Here is a 16,371-nt window from a genome sequence, read left to right as displayed (position 1 = left end):
GGCCGGTAGATACAATAATATCTTGAACTAATGCCATTCATAAAAGGGGTAGTAGCTCAGTGGTACCTCAACTACGTGCGCGAGTTATGTTGAGGTCGCGAGTTTGATTCTTTTAGCCGTCATTACTACCTATTCTGAAAAATAACAAAAAGAACAAAATAGATACAATAATATCTTGAACTAATGCCATTCATAAAAGGGGTAGTAGCTCAGTGGTACCTCAACTACGTGCGCGAGTTATGTTGAGGTCGCGAGTTTGATTCTTTTAGCCGTCATTACTACCTATTCTGAAAAATAACAAAAAGAGGTTTGTGTCAAGGGTGTATCAACCAAGGTTTTGGATCCCAAATAGGCAAATTTTCTCTCAGAACAAAAAGAACAAAAGCAAGAGCGGAAGGAGGACTAGAACCAGCTACCTCTCGAGGCGCATAACAGATGCTTACCACTACGCCAGAGTAAGGGCACTTTCTACATTGAGAAACAAAGATAATTTATTAGACCCTGATCATTCAAATTCAAATTATTCAAAAATTTCGGTATTTTTTGCTTGGGATAGGTATTTCTCGTGGGGCGCCGAGAAACGTGGTAACTGCCCAGTATCCGTTTTTCTCGGGCGGTACCCAAAACCATGGTATCAACCTGCAAACACATTACTGTATTTGTTAGTACCCACTACTGTAGTACTCTCCCAGCTCCTCTTTCTCCAAAGATATACAGAGATCCATGCTTGTAGTTAGTTTGATACCCAAGTGTTGAGAGCAAACGACAAATGAATGATGAATCTGACGAATTTGTGTGCCTTCTGAAACAGTGCAGAATTTTATTTCAGTTACTCTAAAACAATCAGAGCATGCTATTTTTGGCGGTGGTGCGCAAGTTTATAATGCAAATGATGTTAAAATACTCAAATTAATGAAACTACTGAAAATGTTACTCCCTTCGTTTCTTTTTACTCCGCATATAAAATTTGGTCAAAGTCAAACTACACAAAGTTTGACCAAATTTATATAAAAAAATATGAACATCTACAATATTAAAACTATACAGTATGAAAATATATTTCGTGGTGCATCTGATAATGTTGATTTCATGTTGCTAATGTTTATATTTTTTAATATAAAGTTAGTCAAATTTTACAAAGCTTGACTTTGCCCAAACCTTATGTGCAGAGGTAGTACAAGGATGGAACTACTGAAATGATGTTAAAATACTCAAATTGCAGGAAAGATACAGGGATCAAATTAATGGCATGACGAGTTAGCCGGTGAAGAAGAGGGCAGGGCAGCTGGGGAAGTGGTGGCATGAAATTAGTTGAGGGGAAACGTAGAGGAAGGGAAGAGGAGCGTGCGCACGAAAGGAATTTGACTGTAGATCATCGGCGATGGAGATCGAGAGGCGGCGGCGGCGGCGGTCGGAGTCGGGGGAGGAGCGCTGGGCGGGAGCTCCAAGCGGTGAGGAACCAGACGTCGACGGAGGAGTCGTGGTCCCGTCCGACAATGTACTCGTGCCGTACCGGCGGCGTGTGCGGCGTGCGTTTGGCCGCCTCCGACGACGGCACGGGCACGAGCAGGGGCCGCAGCCTCCTCTGTCCCCGTCCCAACTCGGCTGCGCAACAACGGCGTCTCCCACCTCTCCGGCCGCATCATCTCGCCCGGATCCACTCGGCGGACCCCAACGCCGGCGCCGGAAGACCAGACGAGGGAGGTGTGGTCTGCTCTAAGCTTGATGCAAACCCTCGTCAGCTTCGAGGAAGTATGGTGCTGGTGCTGAGGGGTGGACCCATCCTGTCATACTGCCTTGAAATTTCGGACCAGACCCAAATCTAAACCTAATTGTAACAATAAAACAAAATGGCTCCTGGAATCCGTGAAATCGTAGAACCAAGGTTTTACTATTGCTACCACGTGATGGCGGCGAGGCCCGGCTCCATCTTTGACTTGACGTAGCATGGGGGAGCCGAGGACGAGGCGCGTCGGCCGCCCTCGTTGATGACGATGCCGGCGCTGCGCGTGCGCCGGTTGAGCGGAGTCTCCGCGGCGGGCTCGGCCTTGATGCCGAGCAGCACCCGCGAGCCGGAGGAATGGGAGGAGGAGCGGGAGGAAGACTGAGAGGATGAGGAGGAGGAGCTGAACCTCCTCGGCGCCCATTGCCCGGCGCTCTGGCGTGGGGGCGTGGCGGCCGCCGCGGCAGGGTATGCCAGCGGTGGGTTGTTGCCACCCTCGAGGTACGCCAGCACCTCGTGGAGCGTGCGGCCGGGCTCGCCCCACCATACACGGTGCCAGTCGCTGTTCTTCAGGCCGCCCACCCCCGGCGCCCCGTGGTGGACACCAGCCGCTGCGCCTACCGGTGCTAGAAGTACGCCGCCCATGACGCGTGGTTGTCGGCGGCGTACTGGGGGAGGGCGCGCTACTCCTTCAGCAGGGACGCTCTTACGCGGTCGACCTCGGCGGCGAAGATGTCGGGGCACGCGTCGACGTCGGGCACCGGAGGGATGGAGACGCCCCCGTTGCTGAGCCTCCACCCCGTCGACCCGGCGCGCATGTCCGGCAGCGCCGGGATGTTGGCCTTGAAAAGGAGGTACGCCTCCCACTCGTGAAGCAAGCGGCGGCCGAAACCGTTGGCCGCCGCCCCATCGTCGGGGAAGCGTCCGGCCATCAGAGGAAAGGGAAGGGGAGACCGACAGAGCTTGGCGACGGAAGAGAGGGAGGCAGAGCTCGGCGGCTGGTTTGGACTCGGACTGGTGTGGACAGCGGCGAGGGGGAGCCGCTGGTTTTATAGCCCCGCGTTGTGTGTACGCGTGGCGGAAGAGGAGACGTCGTCGCGCCCGTGAGAAATCAATGACAAGGCTGACCGGCGGCAGCCTTGCCATTGATTCTCCGCGAAAAACCGAGGCGTTCTGGGAAAGCTGAGGCGTGTGCCGCTGACTCGGCGGGCCCATGGCTTTTTCGCGCCAAATACAGTGACCCAGTGGCGGAGCTTGCGCATAATCCAAGACGGTGCCATTAGCTGAAGGGAGGCAAAATAATAGAGAAGAAGGGGCTAATCTTTAGTTTAAACATTAGTTAGGCCTAAAATAGAGCATATTCTTCTATGGATGTAAAAGTTAAGGGGGGGCCATTGCCCCAGTTGGTCTACACGAAGCACCGCGCCACTGCAGTGACCATCTTTGTTGGCTTGTGCCTTGTGAAACAGTGTGTAGAACAGAAGCTGAAACACTGTGATGAACATTTGTCAGGATTTGTTGTGCACAGTGATGAACACTGTGATGAACATTTGTCAGGATTTCTTTTGCGGGGGTGTAGCGTTGTAGTTGTACAGTACAGAAAAGAAACAGCACAGGTCCGGATTTGTTGCGCAGAGGTTTTTGCTGCTCACGCCGCTGTGCCCATTCTTCTGGCGATCATTTGTGTGTTTCGTGCGCAACTTGTGCTTAATACTAGATCCAGCACTGGTGCAGTACTGCCTCAAACTTGGGGCTCTAGTGCTGTTGAAAATAAATAGTAGTATTGTTTTCCTTTGGTGCTCGGCCGCACGGGCTATATATATATAGCTTTACCTGCCTTTGCTTAATCATCATTCATCAGAACCCATCAAGAAGCTTACTAGTTTTATCATTTTGGTGTTGCGACGGCGGCGGGGAGCTTCTTAAGCGGCGTGTACCCAGGAGAGGATTCCAGGTACCTACTTCAAGTTGGTCAGAATGCAAACTTGGTTTCAAATTCGTCATATGCCTTGTCAGCATCCCACTTCCGTTGCCCTCTTGTGCACATATCACTCTGTTCTAAGCCTTGGTTTCAACAGCCCCAACACCAGAGCAGCAGCCAGCAGGTGTGAAATGCCATCTGGGTTCTACTTCCTCTGTACCATAATATATTATGTCATTTTAGCAGCTCAGGTTCAACTGCTAAAACGACATATATTATGGAACGGAGGGAGTAAATGCTATCATGTGATTTGAACCAGCTGCTGAATCCTAGCGAGCAGAGCATGTACTGTTCATCATTCCTATCACATGATCCACTTCACATATTATAGGTTGCAAGGATGGGGTACTAATAAGCGTAACATTCTGTTGAAAATATAGCAATGTACCATCATTTCAGTAATAATTTGATTTGATCCTTGTAGTATCATATTCATACATGAAGATTACAACTGCGCACCACCACCAAAAATAGCATCTTCTCATTTCCTTAACTGAAAGAACCATATCAAAAGCCACGCTTCTTCTAAGAGTTCACTACTCTCTGTGGCTTGCTGTCAACACTTGGCTCAAACTAATTGTATACATGCATCTCTCTTTATCTCTTGATAGTTTTCAATTCAATGTATATAATCGAGATAGTACAACTGAATACAATTAATTAATGCTCCAGCAGGTTGACACACGCCCTTGAAATCTAGAATGAGCCCGCAATTCTGGCAGAGGAGATGCCCTGTGGTGACCCTGCCTGTTGAATACAATGAACAAGGCATAGTTGACAACCTTACTGAAAATAATGCGACAAGGGTGTGGACTAGCAGGAGGACATGGGAGGACGAGCAGCTATACCTGGTCCATGATCAGGGCACCGGTCTTCCTACTACTCTGGTCGTCAAGAAGTTCCAGAGCGTGAACCCAGCTCTACAAGTGCACGACAGTGTCAAGTACCGCTACAATTCGGAGATGTTCCTGTTAGCCAGCAATTCTCACGACAACATCATCAAAGTCGTAGACCTCATCCAGCGGGAAGACGCGATCATGCTCGTTTACGAGTATCCGGTGAATGGCAGCCTTCAATCCTGGCTGCACCGGCCGGTGGAGATCGGTCGACCTCTAGGCTGGCCGGAGAGGAGGGCCATCGCCATCGGCGTGGCCAAAGGGCTCCGCCACTTGCACCATGGATGCAATAAGCCGATTGTCCACCACAACATCAGCCTTGAAAACATCTTGCTTGATCAGAATTTCAAGGCCGTGATAGCCAGTTTCGGCGATGCGCAGATGAACATGGCTGGGCTCGGCCAGCCGTTGCCGATCACGGACCTGCCTCCTGGTAACTTCGGATACGCAGCTCCAGGTACTTGCATTGGGCGATCGATGCGCGCATTGAAATCCAATCTTACCTATACCTTGCTCTTTTCACCAGTAGTACTAACTAATAAATGATTAATTGCAGAGTATGGGAGAGCGACGAACCAGGTGAGTGAGAAGGCAGACATATACAGCTTTGGAGTGCTGCTGCTAGTACTAGTAACGGGGCGGGTGGCCAATGGACCTGGAGTGAATGGTCTATTGGCAACTTGGGCACTGAAGAACTGCAATGAACTGATGGCAAACAATCTGAAAATGTTCAAGATTACTGTGGACAAGGGCATCCCTAGTCAAGCGCGATACATGAAGGAGATGGCGACCATGTTCAGGCTGGGCGTGGATTGCACCGTCAGGGATCCACAGGAAAGGCCTTCAATGCTGAAGGTTCTGGAACGACTCTGCCGTGGGCGTTCTCCATTCCGTGGCCTCCTCACCTTCTAATTACCGCGAGGTCACCTGAAATCTTACAAAGTTCCAGTCGGTTATTTTTCCCTCGGATTGATCGTCCTGATTTTTGGTGTGTTTAAGCCTTCTGTTGTGGTATTTGATGGGGGCCTCTGCTACTTCTTGATCAGCATGGGCATCCCTTCAGTGCTTGTTGTTCTGGCTGTACTCCGCCGTTGCCTGTTGGTTTGAGCTTCAAAGAGTAATGGAGACTCTTTTGATCTCATCTTCAGATGATGTCGGTATTTATATTGTGGTTGTATCGGTCTCATATTACACGCTGTTGTTTATGCAATCCCCAGGAAGTGCAAATTCAGAAAACTGCAGCAGGGGAACTCCTCTCGCTCTGTATCTGGAATTAGTAAGATCGACGTACATTTCTTTCTGTATGTTCAGTGCTGATGCATGATGGGGAAATTGTTTGCATTTGAATTCAGTTTCTCCAAACTACACATCCAGTATTTGGTAGTACATCTCATTGTCAGTGTAGAATGAGTGCCAGATTTATTTATTTTTTTAGAAAAGGGGGAAATCCCCGGCCTCTGCATTAAAAAGATGGCATACGGCCATTTTATTAAACAAATAAAGCAGTGCAAACATAAAGGGCTAGAAACACCCACTAGCCATGAAAAGACGCCACAACCGGTTGGCTAAAACTAAATAGGTAAACTACATGCCTATCCTATTACATGACCGCCATCCAAACCGGTTGAGATATCCCGAACTACCATCTCCCATCGAAAAGACCCAGTAACCAAGTGCTCTCTGGCCTCCATCTGGGTGAGTAGCGACCAGGAACGGATCAGAGCCGTAGTTTGGAATAAAACCTGCAAAAAATGAATACATGATATTCTGTTAAAAACCAAATCATTTCTGCAGGTCCAGATAGTCCACAGCAAAGCACAAACTCCAACCCGAATGTGTCTCGCTAAATCAGGCTCAATCCCATTAAGCCATGTCCCAAATAACGTGTTAACAGAATTCGATGGATTGATATTAAAAGCAATGTGGACCGTCTGCCTAAGTACTTTAGCCAACGGGCAATCAAAAAAGAGATGTTTGATTGTCTCATCCCGATCACAGAAACTACACCTAGTAGGTCCTGTCCAATTACGCTTTATCAAGTTGTCCTTGGTTAAAATAACTTGTTTATGGACGAACCACATAAACACTTTTATTTTCAAAGGAACTTTGACAGCTCAAACATGCTTAGAGGTAAGAATGGAGTTCAAATTAATAACATCAATATACATTGATTTAACAGTGAATACTCCAGACCTATTCAATTTCCAGCGTAATTCATCGGGTTGTTGAGATAGTTGGACCTCCATTAGTCTCCTAACTAAATGGAGCCATTCTTTCCAACGATTGCCCGCTAGCGTCCGTCGGAACTGAATATTAAGGGGGATAGATTGAAATACCGAGACGACGAACACTTCACGTCGTTGAACAATACGGTACAAAGACGGATATTAGATGGCCAAAGGTGTCTCGCCGAGCCAAGTATCCTCCCAGAAACGTGTACTAGAGCCGTTTCCAATAACAAACTTCATCCTATTAAAGAAAGATTGTTTGACTTTCATCAGACCTTTCCAAAAAGGTGAATCAGTCGGCCTGACTGTAACCTGGGACAAAGTTTTTGTCTGGAGGTACTTGGTACGAAGAATTTGAGCCCACATGGCATCATTCTCCGTTGAGAGCTTCCACAGCCACTTGCTAAGAAGGCATCTATTCTTAACTTCTAAATTCTCAATACCGAGACCCCCTTAGTCTTTCGGTCTACAGATGATATCCCATTTAGCAAGCCGATATTTTCGTTTAAGCTCATCACCCTGCCAAAAGAAACGCAATCGATAAAAGTCCAGTCTCTTCCTAACACCAGCTGGGACCTCAAAGAACGATAGGAGAAACATAGGCATACTCGTGAGCACCGAATTAATCAGGATTAATCGGCCTCCCTATGACATGAGCTTACCCTTCCAACAACTCAGTTTCTTCTTAAATCGGTCCTCGATGCACTTCCACTCTTTATTTGTCAGCCTACGATGGTGGATTGGAATACCCAGGTAAGAGAAGGGTAACTCTCCTAACTCGCACCCAAACAATTGCCTATAAGCCTCCTGTTCGTCTTTGGCTCTACCAAAACAGAACAGCTCGCTCTTATGAAAGTTAATCTTTAACCCGGTCAATTGTTCAAATAGGCATAATACAAGCTTCATATTTCTCGCCTTGGTCAAGTCATGCTCCATAAAGATAATTGTATCATCAGCGTACTGAAGGATGGATACACCTCCATCAACGAGATGAGGCACCAATCCACCTACTTGACCATTTTCCTTAGCCCTTTCTATCAAAATTGCTAACATATCCACCACAATGTTAAACAGGATAGACGACATCAGATCTCCTTGTCTTAGGCATTTATGTGTCTGGAAGTAATGACCTATGTCATCATTAACTTTAATTCCCACACTACCTTTTTGCGTAAATGACTCAACCTGTCGGCGCCAGGCTTCATCAAAACCTTTCATACGCAATGACTGTTGGAGGAATGGCCATTTGATCTTATCGTACGCTTTCTCGAAATCCACCTTAAAAATTACTCCATCTAATTTTTTGGACTGGATTTCATGGAGCGTTTCATGCAGGACGACCACCCCTTCAAGGATATTTCTGTCCGGCATGAAAGCAGTTTGGGACTGTTGCACCACAGAATGCGCAATCTGTGTGAGCCTATTAGTCCCTACCTTGGTGAAAATGTTGAAACTAACATTGAGGAGGCATATCGGCCTGAATTGCTCAATTCTCACAGCATCCGTCTTCTTAGGAAGCAGTGTGATAATTTCAAAATTCAAGTGAAATAACTGAAGCTGTCCAGAGAACAGATCATGGAACATAGGTATCAAATCCCCCTTAATAATGTGCCAACACTTTTTATAGAATTCGGCCGGGAATCCATCCGGTCCGGGAGCCTTATTGTTTTTCATCTGTGCAATAGCATCAAACACCTCCTTCTCTGAGAACGGGGCAACCAGAATATCATTTTTGGCAGCCGATAGCTGAGGCACATCCTCAGTCCTGGACTTATCGAGGGACACACAATTATCCTCCGGAGGTCCAAATAACTGCTTGTAATACTCGGTAATATATGTTTTTAGGTTATCCTGTCCTAAAATAGTGCCCTCGTCTTGTTCAAGCTGAAAGATACGCTTCTTTCTGTGCTTGCCATTAGCTATCAAATGGAAGAATTGAGTATTCGCGTCCCCTTGGACCACTTTGCGTACTTTAGCACGCAAAGCCCACTTCAATTCTTCTTCGCGGAGCAGTTCTTTCAACCTCTTCTCCGTCTCATTTTTAACCTGAAGCTCATTAGGCAGTAAAATAGTGGATTCGGCCTTTATGTCCAGGGCCTGTATAAGAGAAAGGAGTCTATCATTTTCAATCTTATACACACCACTGAGGTGCTTAGCCCAACCCCGTAAGAAACTTCTCAAATGCCTAATCTTATTCTGCCAACGCTCGATCGCAGTCGTGCCTCCTGCACCTCTAGCCCATTCCCTGGCAATCAAGTCCAAGAACCCCTCGCGTTCGAACCATGACATCTCGAAAGAAAAGGTGTTCTTGTTACCCACGTGGTTCGGCTCCCCTGAGTCCACGAACAAGGGTGTGTGATCGGATATTCCCCTCGAGAGAGCTTGCACCGTAACCAGAGGGAACTTTTGTTCCCACTCCACGCTCACAAGAACTCGATCAAGTTTTTCATAAGTCGGGTTTGGCAGAGCATTAGCCCAGGTAAACTTTCTACCAGAAAGCTCTATCTCCCTCAGATCCAAGCTTTCAATAATGGTATTGAACATAAACGACCATCTACCGTCAAAGTTATCATTGTTCTTCTCCTCTCTCCTTCTGATGATATTGAAATCACCTCCAACTAAAATTGGGAGCTGTTCTGACCCACAGATTCGAACAAGGTCCGCCAGAAACTCCGGTTTAAGCTCGAGCTGTGCGGCACCATAAACCGCCACCAAAGCCCAGTTAAAACCATCTATCTTAAACCTGACTGGAAACTTCACTGCGAAGTCACCCATCACTACACTTCGGACTTCAAGCGAATCGCATCTCACACCGAGTAAGATACCACCCGATCTTCCTCGCGGAGGGAGGCAATGCCAATCGAAATCAATACCACCCACAAGAGAAGAAAGAAACTGGGGCGCAAAGTTTTCTCTACCAGTCTCCGATAGAGCAACAAAATCTAACTTCTGCTCTAAAGTTGCCTCAGCAAGGAACCTTCTTTTAGCCAAGTCCTTCAGACCTCTGCTATTCCAAAAAATTCCTCTCATAATTCATCATGGAATTTTTTAGTGATTCGAATCCTAGCACTCCTACGAACTGCGGAATCAGGATAGATTTTCCGTTTCCACTTACGTTTTGGTTTACTAGGCTCTGCCGCTCGGTCCTCATAACCGGGTTCACTTAAATTATCAGCATCATTTTCGATGGGTACATCATCATCCTCAGACACATGATTTGGAGGTGCTAGATCCGCACACAGATTATCTAGCACTCTAACCCCTAACGCATCAATCTCTTCATCATTCATCGGTTTAACTGCTGCAAGATTACGAATAGTCTCTAAGACACGTTCCGCCTCCAAATCTAACAAATCATTGACCGAATTAGTGATCTCACTATCCGTGGCACATAGTGAAACTCCTAACTGGTTTGCACTATTTATAATCTCCTCATTAGAAAAATGCAATAAAGAGTTAGATATGTTGACGGACATACCAGAGGATGATGCAGTCTCCTGAAGCTTGGTCGCCCTCATAGCGCACCGCTGCTGCATATCATCCACCTCCGGGAGCTCGTGGATGCGAGCACACATCCGTCTTCCTGTGGAGACGGGGTCCGGGATCCCGCCAAAAGCAACAACCTCCTCCCTCGTAAAGCCTGGCGCTGAGACCAGAAGAGGCGGCTGCGGGCTCCCAAGCCCCACAGACGGGTGCCCCACGCCGGGGTCCGCTGCCACCGGTGCGAACGGAGAGGGGATGACGGGGGCCGCCTGCCCGCGCCCTCCTCCCGCCCCATCCGCTGGTGCAGACAGTGTCGGCGAGGAAGAGGCGGTCGTCCAGACCGCCAGGGAAGAAGGATGAGCCAGGGCCTCCTGCCCCAGCCCCCCCCCCCCAACGCAGTAGATGGCGCAGGTGTCGCCGCCTCCACCGGAGTAGCAGGAGCCGAGGCCACCTACCTCGGGCTCCCTCCCCCGGCGTTGGCCGACCCCGACGTGACTGACGTCACTGGCGTCCGGATATGGAGGGGAGACGTCAAGGCCTCCTGCCCCGACCCCCTCCCCCCAACAGCAGCCCACAGGTAGCAATCCGCACCGGAGCCTCGACCACAAGAGGAGGAAGGGAAAGAGAAGCGACCTCCGGCTCCCCCACCCCGACTCCATCCAGAGTCCTCGCCGATGAGTCCCTCACCAAGCGTCCAGAACCGTCAGCCCCCTCAAACTCTAACAGAGGAAGCGTGCACTCGAACAAATCCTCAGAATCCACCCGGTCACTCCAAAGTCTAGGTGGCGCTGATGCTGGCTCAAAGGACCCGAACCGCAACGAGGTCATAGGCACCGATGGCGATACTGCCGGCTCAACCCCGGTCCCCTCCCCGGGCAGCTGAGTGCCAGATAGATCTTGTAGTGCTACTTGGGATTTCAGAAGAGGCTCACGCGTACATGGCACCTTGCAGCTATTCTGAATCTGATTTTCACACTGCAATGCAACCAGTTTGATCGCTCCAGTCTTCAGTAAGCAGATCACTGGAAGCACACGTGCAAAGAGTGATATAACTAGGGAACTGAAGAGCCACATGAAAAAGAAACACAAGACATGCTAAATAATTAATTCCACAGCTAATCTTCACGCCTTCATCCTGCCCTTCCATCAAAAAAAGAACATACCATCAACCGTTAGAAAAAGGAAAGGCTGAAGCTAGCAAGCAACATGTTCAGTGCAGCAACAGTCAGCACAAAGGAACACAAATGTAACAAGTCCTCGCAACTAGCAAGCCGCCAAGGAATCCATTCTGTGTCGCCGGTTAAAACATTCTGAGTTGCCATATATTCATTGGGCCATTTGTGTGTGGCGTGATCCTTCCAAAAAAATATACAACTAGCATAAGCCTAACACATGGGCAGAAACATGGGCAGACCAACAAGGCTGGAAAGATGGGACTGAAGTCGAATGTGTCACCTGAATTAAGGATCCTTTAATTCTTTTACCACTGTTTTCAAAATAATATAAGGCTAAGTAAGGGTTCAACATAATATAACAGTGCCAACAACTTTCCAATCATTGTTAAGCTGAATTTAATACAAAGCTACGTTGAGTTCTTAAGAGAAAAAATGGGAGAAGGCATGAAGTAAACATATCAGGCAGAACCGCAGAATATTATCAAGACATGATGAATGAAATAAGTGCTACAGAGCAAACCAGATGCCTCTTACTACAACAGATGCTACGCTAGTTCTAAGGCAAGGAAATAGCAACAGCCCAGATGTGATCGATAAAATTTGCTAACCTTCATGAAGCCCTCTTGGAAATTTTTCTCGATTATTTTCTTTAAAATGGGCAACAGACCAGGATTATGCACGCGAATGTTGCATTTCAATAGGGGAAGCATATTTGAAACCCAGGGAAGCTTTTTGCCTTCATCTGAAGAAAATCCATGGAACTAAAAAAAATGTTTCAGTTTTCATTTTGTCATCATTACCGTTCACCTTTGTTTTGGCTTTATTAATTTAAAGCCGGGCTCTGCTCGTGCCTTTTCCTCTAAAAAACCCATCTTAGCCCATCTACAGCACAAGCAAAATGGTTAAAATAAGCATCGACTATCAATCTAGAAAAGGACTTACATGCATAGCAAGAAGAATGGTGGCTGCAGGTCAGGCAACAGATACCCAAGGCGATGAGGCGCAACTTCGACACCATTACCATCCTGGTGCATTGGCGAATCTGGAAGGAAAGGAATACCAGGGTCTTCGAGCAGTACGCCAGCAGTGCAGATAAGGTCTTCGATACAATCACGGAGGAGTTGGCTACATGGAGAACGGCTGGCTGCATCTATGACACAGCCACTGGCGGGCAGATTGGGGTTTTGCATTTGGTTGCAAGCCCGCATTAGGCGAGCCTTCCAGGCTTCTGGCCTGCTGTTTGGCCATTGCTTGTGGCCAGATCCTCTGTAACAGTCTTCTTTCTCTCCATCTAATAAAGAACGGCCTGCGGCCCTTCGAAAAAAGAAGTTCAAACTCTGTTTTGCTAAAGCTGATATCCCCCTTGATCATACTGGCAGCTTCCTCGAGTTTGCCTGCTAGTTGGATTTCGCCGATTCTTGGATACCAAGATCAACTGCTGTGGACCTCCCTGAGCCTCCTGATGGCCCTGATCAAACTGTCGTCAAACACTTGGGACATCTACATGATTTGGTGGAACTTGGATCCTCTGACCCACAGATACCCTGCTTCCATTAGATCAGGTCGGAGATGACTCCATGGTCAATCTGGATCTGTTATCGGCAAGGTCCGAAGAGCAGGTTTCTATAGCATTGATAATTCAGTGGTTGTTTACTAGTATGTTAGGTGCCTTGCTTTCAAGCTGAAGGTTTGCAATACTCCGCGCTATCTCTCGGCACTTGTAGAAGAAAAGGGCAAGCTCCTCCCTTGGTTTTGGGGCATCCTGAAGGTTTCTTTTCAAAGAAAACACAAAAGCAGAGCCACCATCTTGGTCTACAGTAACATCCTTCAAAGTACCACTGAACATAGTTCATCCGCTGAGCTGATCTTGCATGCCACTTTGCCCTTCACTTGTACTGAATCCTCACTGGTTATGTATCTGAAACAAAAATGACACGGTCGATAAGAATTCATGAAAAGAAATGGTTATTGACACAATAGATGAATTATTTAAATTCAAGCAGACAAGAACAACAAAATATTTCACAGAATAACGATGCAAACTAAACTGCAATTACAATCACTCACAGGGAGAGGTTACATTTAGTACAACAGCCTAACAGATAGTGATCATCCAAAATAGTAAAATAGTTGTGTTCTGCTAAGAGCATTTGATTTTTTCCATCAAGTGCCCACGAAGATCATAGATCGGCTCTCCTGAAAATGTTTTAATGGGAATACTTCCTAGAAGTTTGATATGTTGCCAGAGACATAAGCATGTTGTGCTGCCTACATAACTCAATATCCTGTAAGAAGAAAGTTCATTTCACAATTTCCAAATGAGCAAGCACTCCAAAAACTAACATCACTAAGAATACTCCAAAGTTCGTATATGCATGAGTGGAGCAGTCAGGAACACAACAGACACTGTGAAGTGTGGAAGAACCATTTTGATATAAAGGTGCCCATTGTAATCAGGGATGTCTCATTTTGATTCATTTTTCACATGAACAGTAGGGAAGACCTTTACTCTTTATTTTCCTTTTTCCAAAGTAAAAAAGTCACTTGGCTTAGCCGGTGGCATTACAGGTTATAGCAGGTGAGAAGGCCACCAAATCGCCCACGCCCACAGCCGCGGCGAAGTCGTTTGAGAGCCATCTGCATTGACGGTCTTTGCTGAGGATCCTCAATAGTGCAATCCACGCCCAGCCTGAACATGGTAGCCATCTCCTCCATGTACAATGCTTGATCTGGGATGCCATTGTCCACGGCAATCTTGAACCGTTCCAGCTTCTTTGCCATCAGCTCACTGCAGTTGTCACGTGCCCATATGGCCAACTGACCATCCACCCCATTGGCCATCCGCCCTGTGACAAGCTCCAGCAGCACCACACCAAAGCTGTATGTGTCTACCTTCTCCGTCAGCTGGCTTGCCGCCCTCCCATATTCTGCAATTAATCATTTATATATGACTAGTTAGTAAATGACCACACTAGTTATAAGATGGATTTAAAAAAAAAAACTCATTGCATCCCCACCGTACCTGGAGCTGCATACCCAAAGTTACCAAACACAGTCTCCACAATAGGCAATGGTTGGTTGAGCCCGGCCATGTTCATCTGTGCAGCACCAAAACTGGCTATCACGGCCTTGAAATTCTGATCAAGCAAGATGTTACTAGAGTTGATGTTGTGGTGTACAACTGGTTTGTTGCATCCATGGTGCAAGTGACAGAGCCCTTTGGCCACGCCGATGGCGATGGCCCTCCTCTCCGGCCAGCTCAGCGGCAGTTCACCCTCCTCCCGCCTGTGCAGCCACTGGTCAAGACTGCCGTTCACCTGGTACGTGTAAACAAGCATGATCGCATTTTCCCTCTGGATGAAGTGTAGGACGTTGACAATGTTGTCGTGACGGATGCTGGCTAATAGGATCATCTCCAACTTGCAGCGGTTCTCCAGATCACCGTCCACTATTCCGTCCGAGTTCTGGAACTTCTTGACGACCAGCGTGGTTGGGTGACCGATGCCAGCAGTGCCCTGAATGTGGACTAAGTAGAGTTGTTCGTCCTCTCCTATCCTTCTGCTAGCCCAGATGCTTCTCTGATTACTTTCAGTGAGGTTGTCGACTATGCCTTGATCATTCAGCACAATGGGCAGCATCGCCACAGGACGGCTGGTGCGTCGGAGCAGCCGTGATCCAGCCATTTTCAGCAGCTGTGGTCACGCGGGAAGAGGTTCGTGTCAAAGCTGCTCAACCAGTCAACCTGCACACACATTATTATTTAACTATTGAGAGATAGAGAGGGATGCATATTGGTAATTATATTGAAAGCCAAATGTTGACAGCTACGACAAAGATCAGTGAATCTGAAGAATGTTTTGGCATTTTGAACTACTCTAGTGGCCTAATACATGATACAAGGATCAAATGATGATAAACTGGTTGTAGCCTGCACCTACTATCTTAATCTCTTATGTTTGCAACAAAACATGCTCTACTAGGATTGAATTACTAGTGCAAACCACCTGATAACATTCAGAATCCAGAGTAGTGTAGTGTAGTGGCTGTTCAATACAGGACTTAGGACATACCAGTAGATAGCAGAGAGGAGGCATCAAATTAGCTGAGGGGAAACGTAGAGGGGGAGCGGAGGAACGTGCGCGTGAAAGGAATTTGACGGTGGATCACGGGCGTTGGAGATCAAGGCCGGCGGTCGGAGTTGGAGAAGAAGGCTGCAGTATGTGGCACGGGAGCTCCAGGTGGTGAGGGATTCGGCTTCGGAAGGTCGATCCGCGGCAGTCGTGGTGCCGTCCGGCCGACGCCTCATCGGGCCGTACCGGCGGGCGCGCGCTGCCCTCCTGCACGCCGCGGCGTCTCCTTGGGCCGCCTCCCACCCTCCTCTCGCTTGCGCAACCAAAGCCACGGCTCCAAACCGGGAGGGAGGCATTCCCGCCGACAGGCCGTGGATCTCTATCTCTGGGTGGAGATTGGGAAGGACGGCTGGTGTCAGCGGCGGCGGCGTGGGGAATGGAACAACAGAGATGAGGTGGACTGGTGGAGGTGGCGGTGGAGGCGGGGATCCATAGCCATAAACTCACCGGTGGACCCTGTTTGTCTTTACACAATTTTTTAGATTTTGGTGATTCGGGTAGGTACTCCGTATTATACAAGAAATTCCATGTGTCCATGAAAACTTCTAACCTACTCATCATCAAACATAAAAGATAGTAGAAAGAACACGCGAAGCAAAAAAAATAATTACATCTAGATCTGTAGACCATCTAGTAACGATTAGAAGCACTGGAGCGAAATTTACAGAGGAAACCATACACATCTAGAAACCAGAATATTAAATAGTAAAATCACTATACATTTTCTCATATTGTGTATGTTCAATACTGTAGAT

General features: G+C 47.6%; 2 protein-coding genes across 7 annotated transcripts; one reads left to right on the top strand and one right to left on the bottom strand.

Moving 5' to 3' along the window:
- The first annotated feature begins 4,405 nt into the window (after positions 1 to 4,405).
- LOC125518051 (receptor-like protein kinase 7) lies at positions 4,406 to 5,670 on the top strand. Its single transcript, XM_048683012.1, has 2 exons — positions 4,406 to 5,057; positions 5,157 to 5,670. The coding sequence occupies exons 1-2, from the start codon at positions 4,406 to 4,408 to the stop codon at positions 5,510 to 5,512; spliced, it is 1,008 nt and encodes a 335-aa protein (XP_048538969.1). The 3' UTR covers positions 5,513 to 5,670.
- Positions 5,671 to 6,102: 432 nt separating this feature from the next.
- On the bottom strand, positions 6,103 to 16,049 carry LOC125521553 (MDIS1-interacting receptor like kinase 1-like). 6 transcript variants are annotated; one of them, XR_007289328.1, is made up of 5 exons: positions 15,557 to 16,049; positions 14,509 to 15,228; positions 14,053 to 14,413; positions 12,095 to 13,404; positions 6,103 to 6,342 (listed from the first exon to the last, which is right to left on the bottom strand). XR_007289328.1 is itself a non-coding variant. In XM_048686615.1 (4 exons), the coding sequence occupies exons 2-4, from the start codon at positions 15,167 to 15,169 to the stop codon at positions 13,314 to 13,316; spliced, it is 1,113 nt and encodes a 370-aa protein (XP_048542572.1). In that variant the 5' UTR covers positions 15,170 to 15,228; positions 15,557 to 16,049; the 3' UTR covers positions 11,158 to 13,313. The 6 variants fall into 6 exon arrangements, 1 of the variants encoding a protein (XP_048542572.1); XR_007289329.1 differs by having other exon boundaries at positions 12,429 to 13,404; XR_007289326.1 differs by lacking the exon at positions 6,103 to 6,342 and adding an exon at positions 11,158 to 11,446.
- Between the last annotated feature and the right edge of the window lie 322 nt (positions 16,050 to 16,371).

Source organism: Triticum urartu, chromosome 7 (genome assembly GCF_003073215.2).
Source record: "Triticum urartu cultivar G1812 chromosome 7, Tu2.1, whole genome shotgun sequence".
Lineage (NCBI taxonomy): Eukaryota > Viridiplantae > Streptophyta > Magnoliopsida > Poales > Poaceae > Triticum > Triticum urartu.
This window is presented reverse-complemented; position numbering and strand designations above follow the sequence as displayed.

Coding starts and splice junctions, on each gene's coding strand:
- LOC125518051 (XM_048683012.1), top strand. CDS start 4,406: ATGAGCCCGCAATTCTGGCAGAGGAGATGCCCTGTGGTGACCCTGCCT. Junction 5,058..5,156: donor CTTCGGATACGCAGCTCCAG/GTACTTGCATTG, acceptor GATTAATTGCAG/AGTATGGGAGAGCGACGAAC.
- LOC125521553 (XM_048686615.1), bottom strand. CDS start 15,169: ATGGCTGGATCACGGCTGCTCCGACGCACCAGCCGTCCTGTGGCGATG. Junction 14,414..14,508: donor CTTTGGGTATGCAGCTCCAG/GTACGGTGGGGA, acceptor GATTAATTGCAG/AATATGGGAGGGCGGCAAGC. Junction 13,405..14,052: donor CTTCTCACCTGCTATAACCT/GTAATGCCACCG, acceptor TTTTTGTTTCAG/ATACATAACCAGTGAGGATT.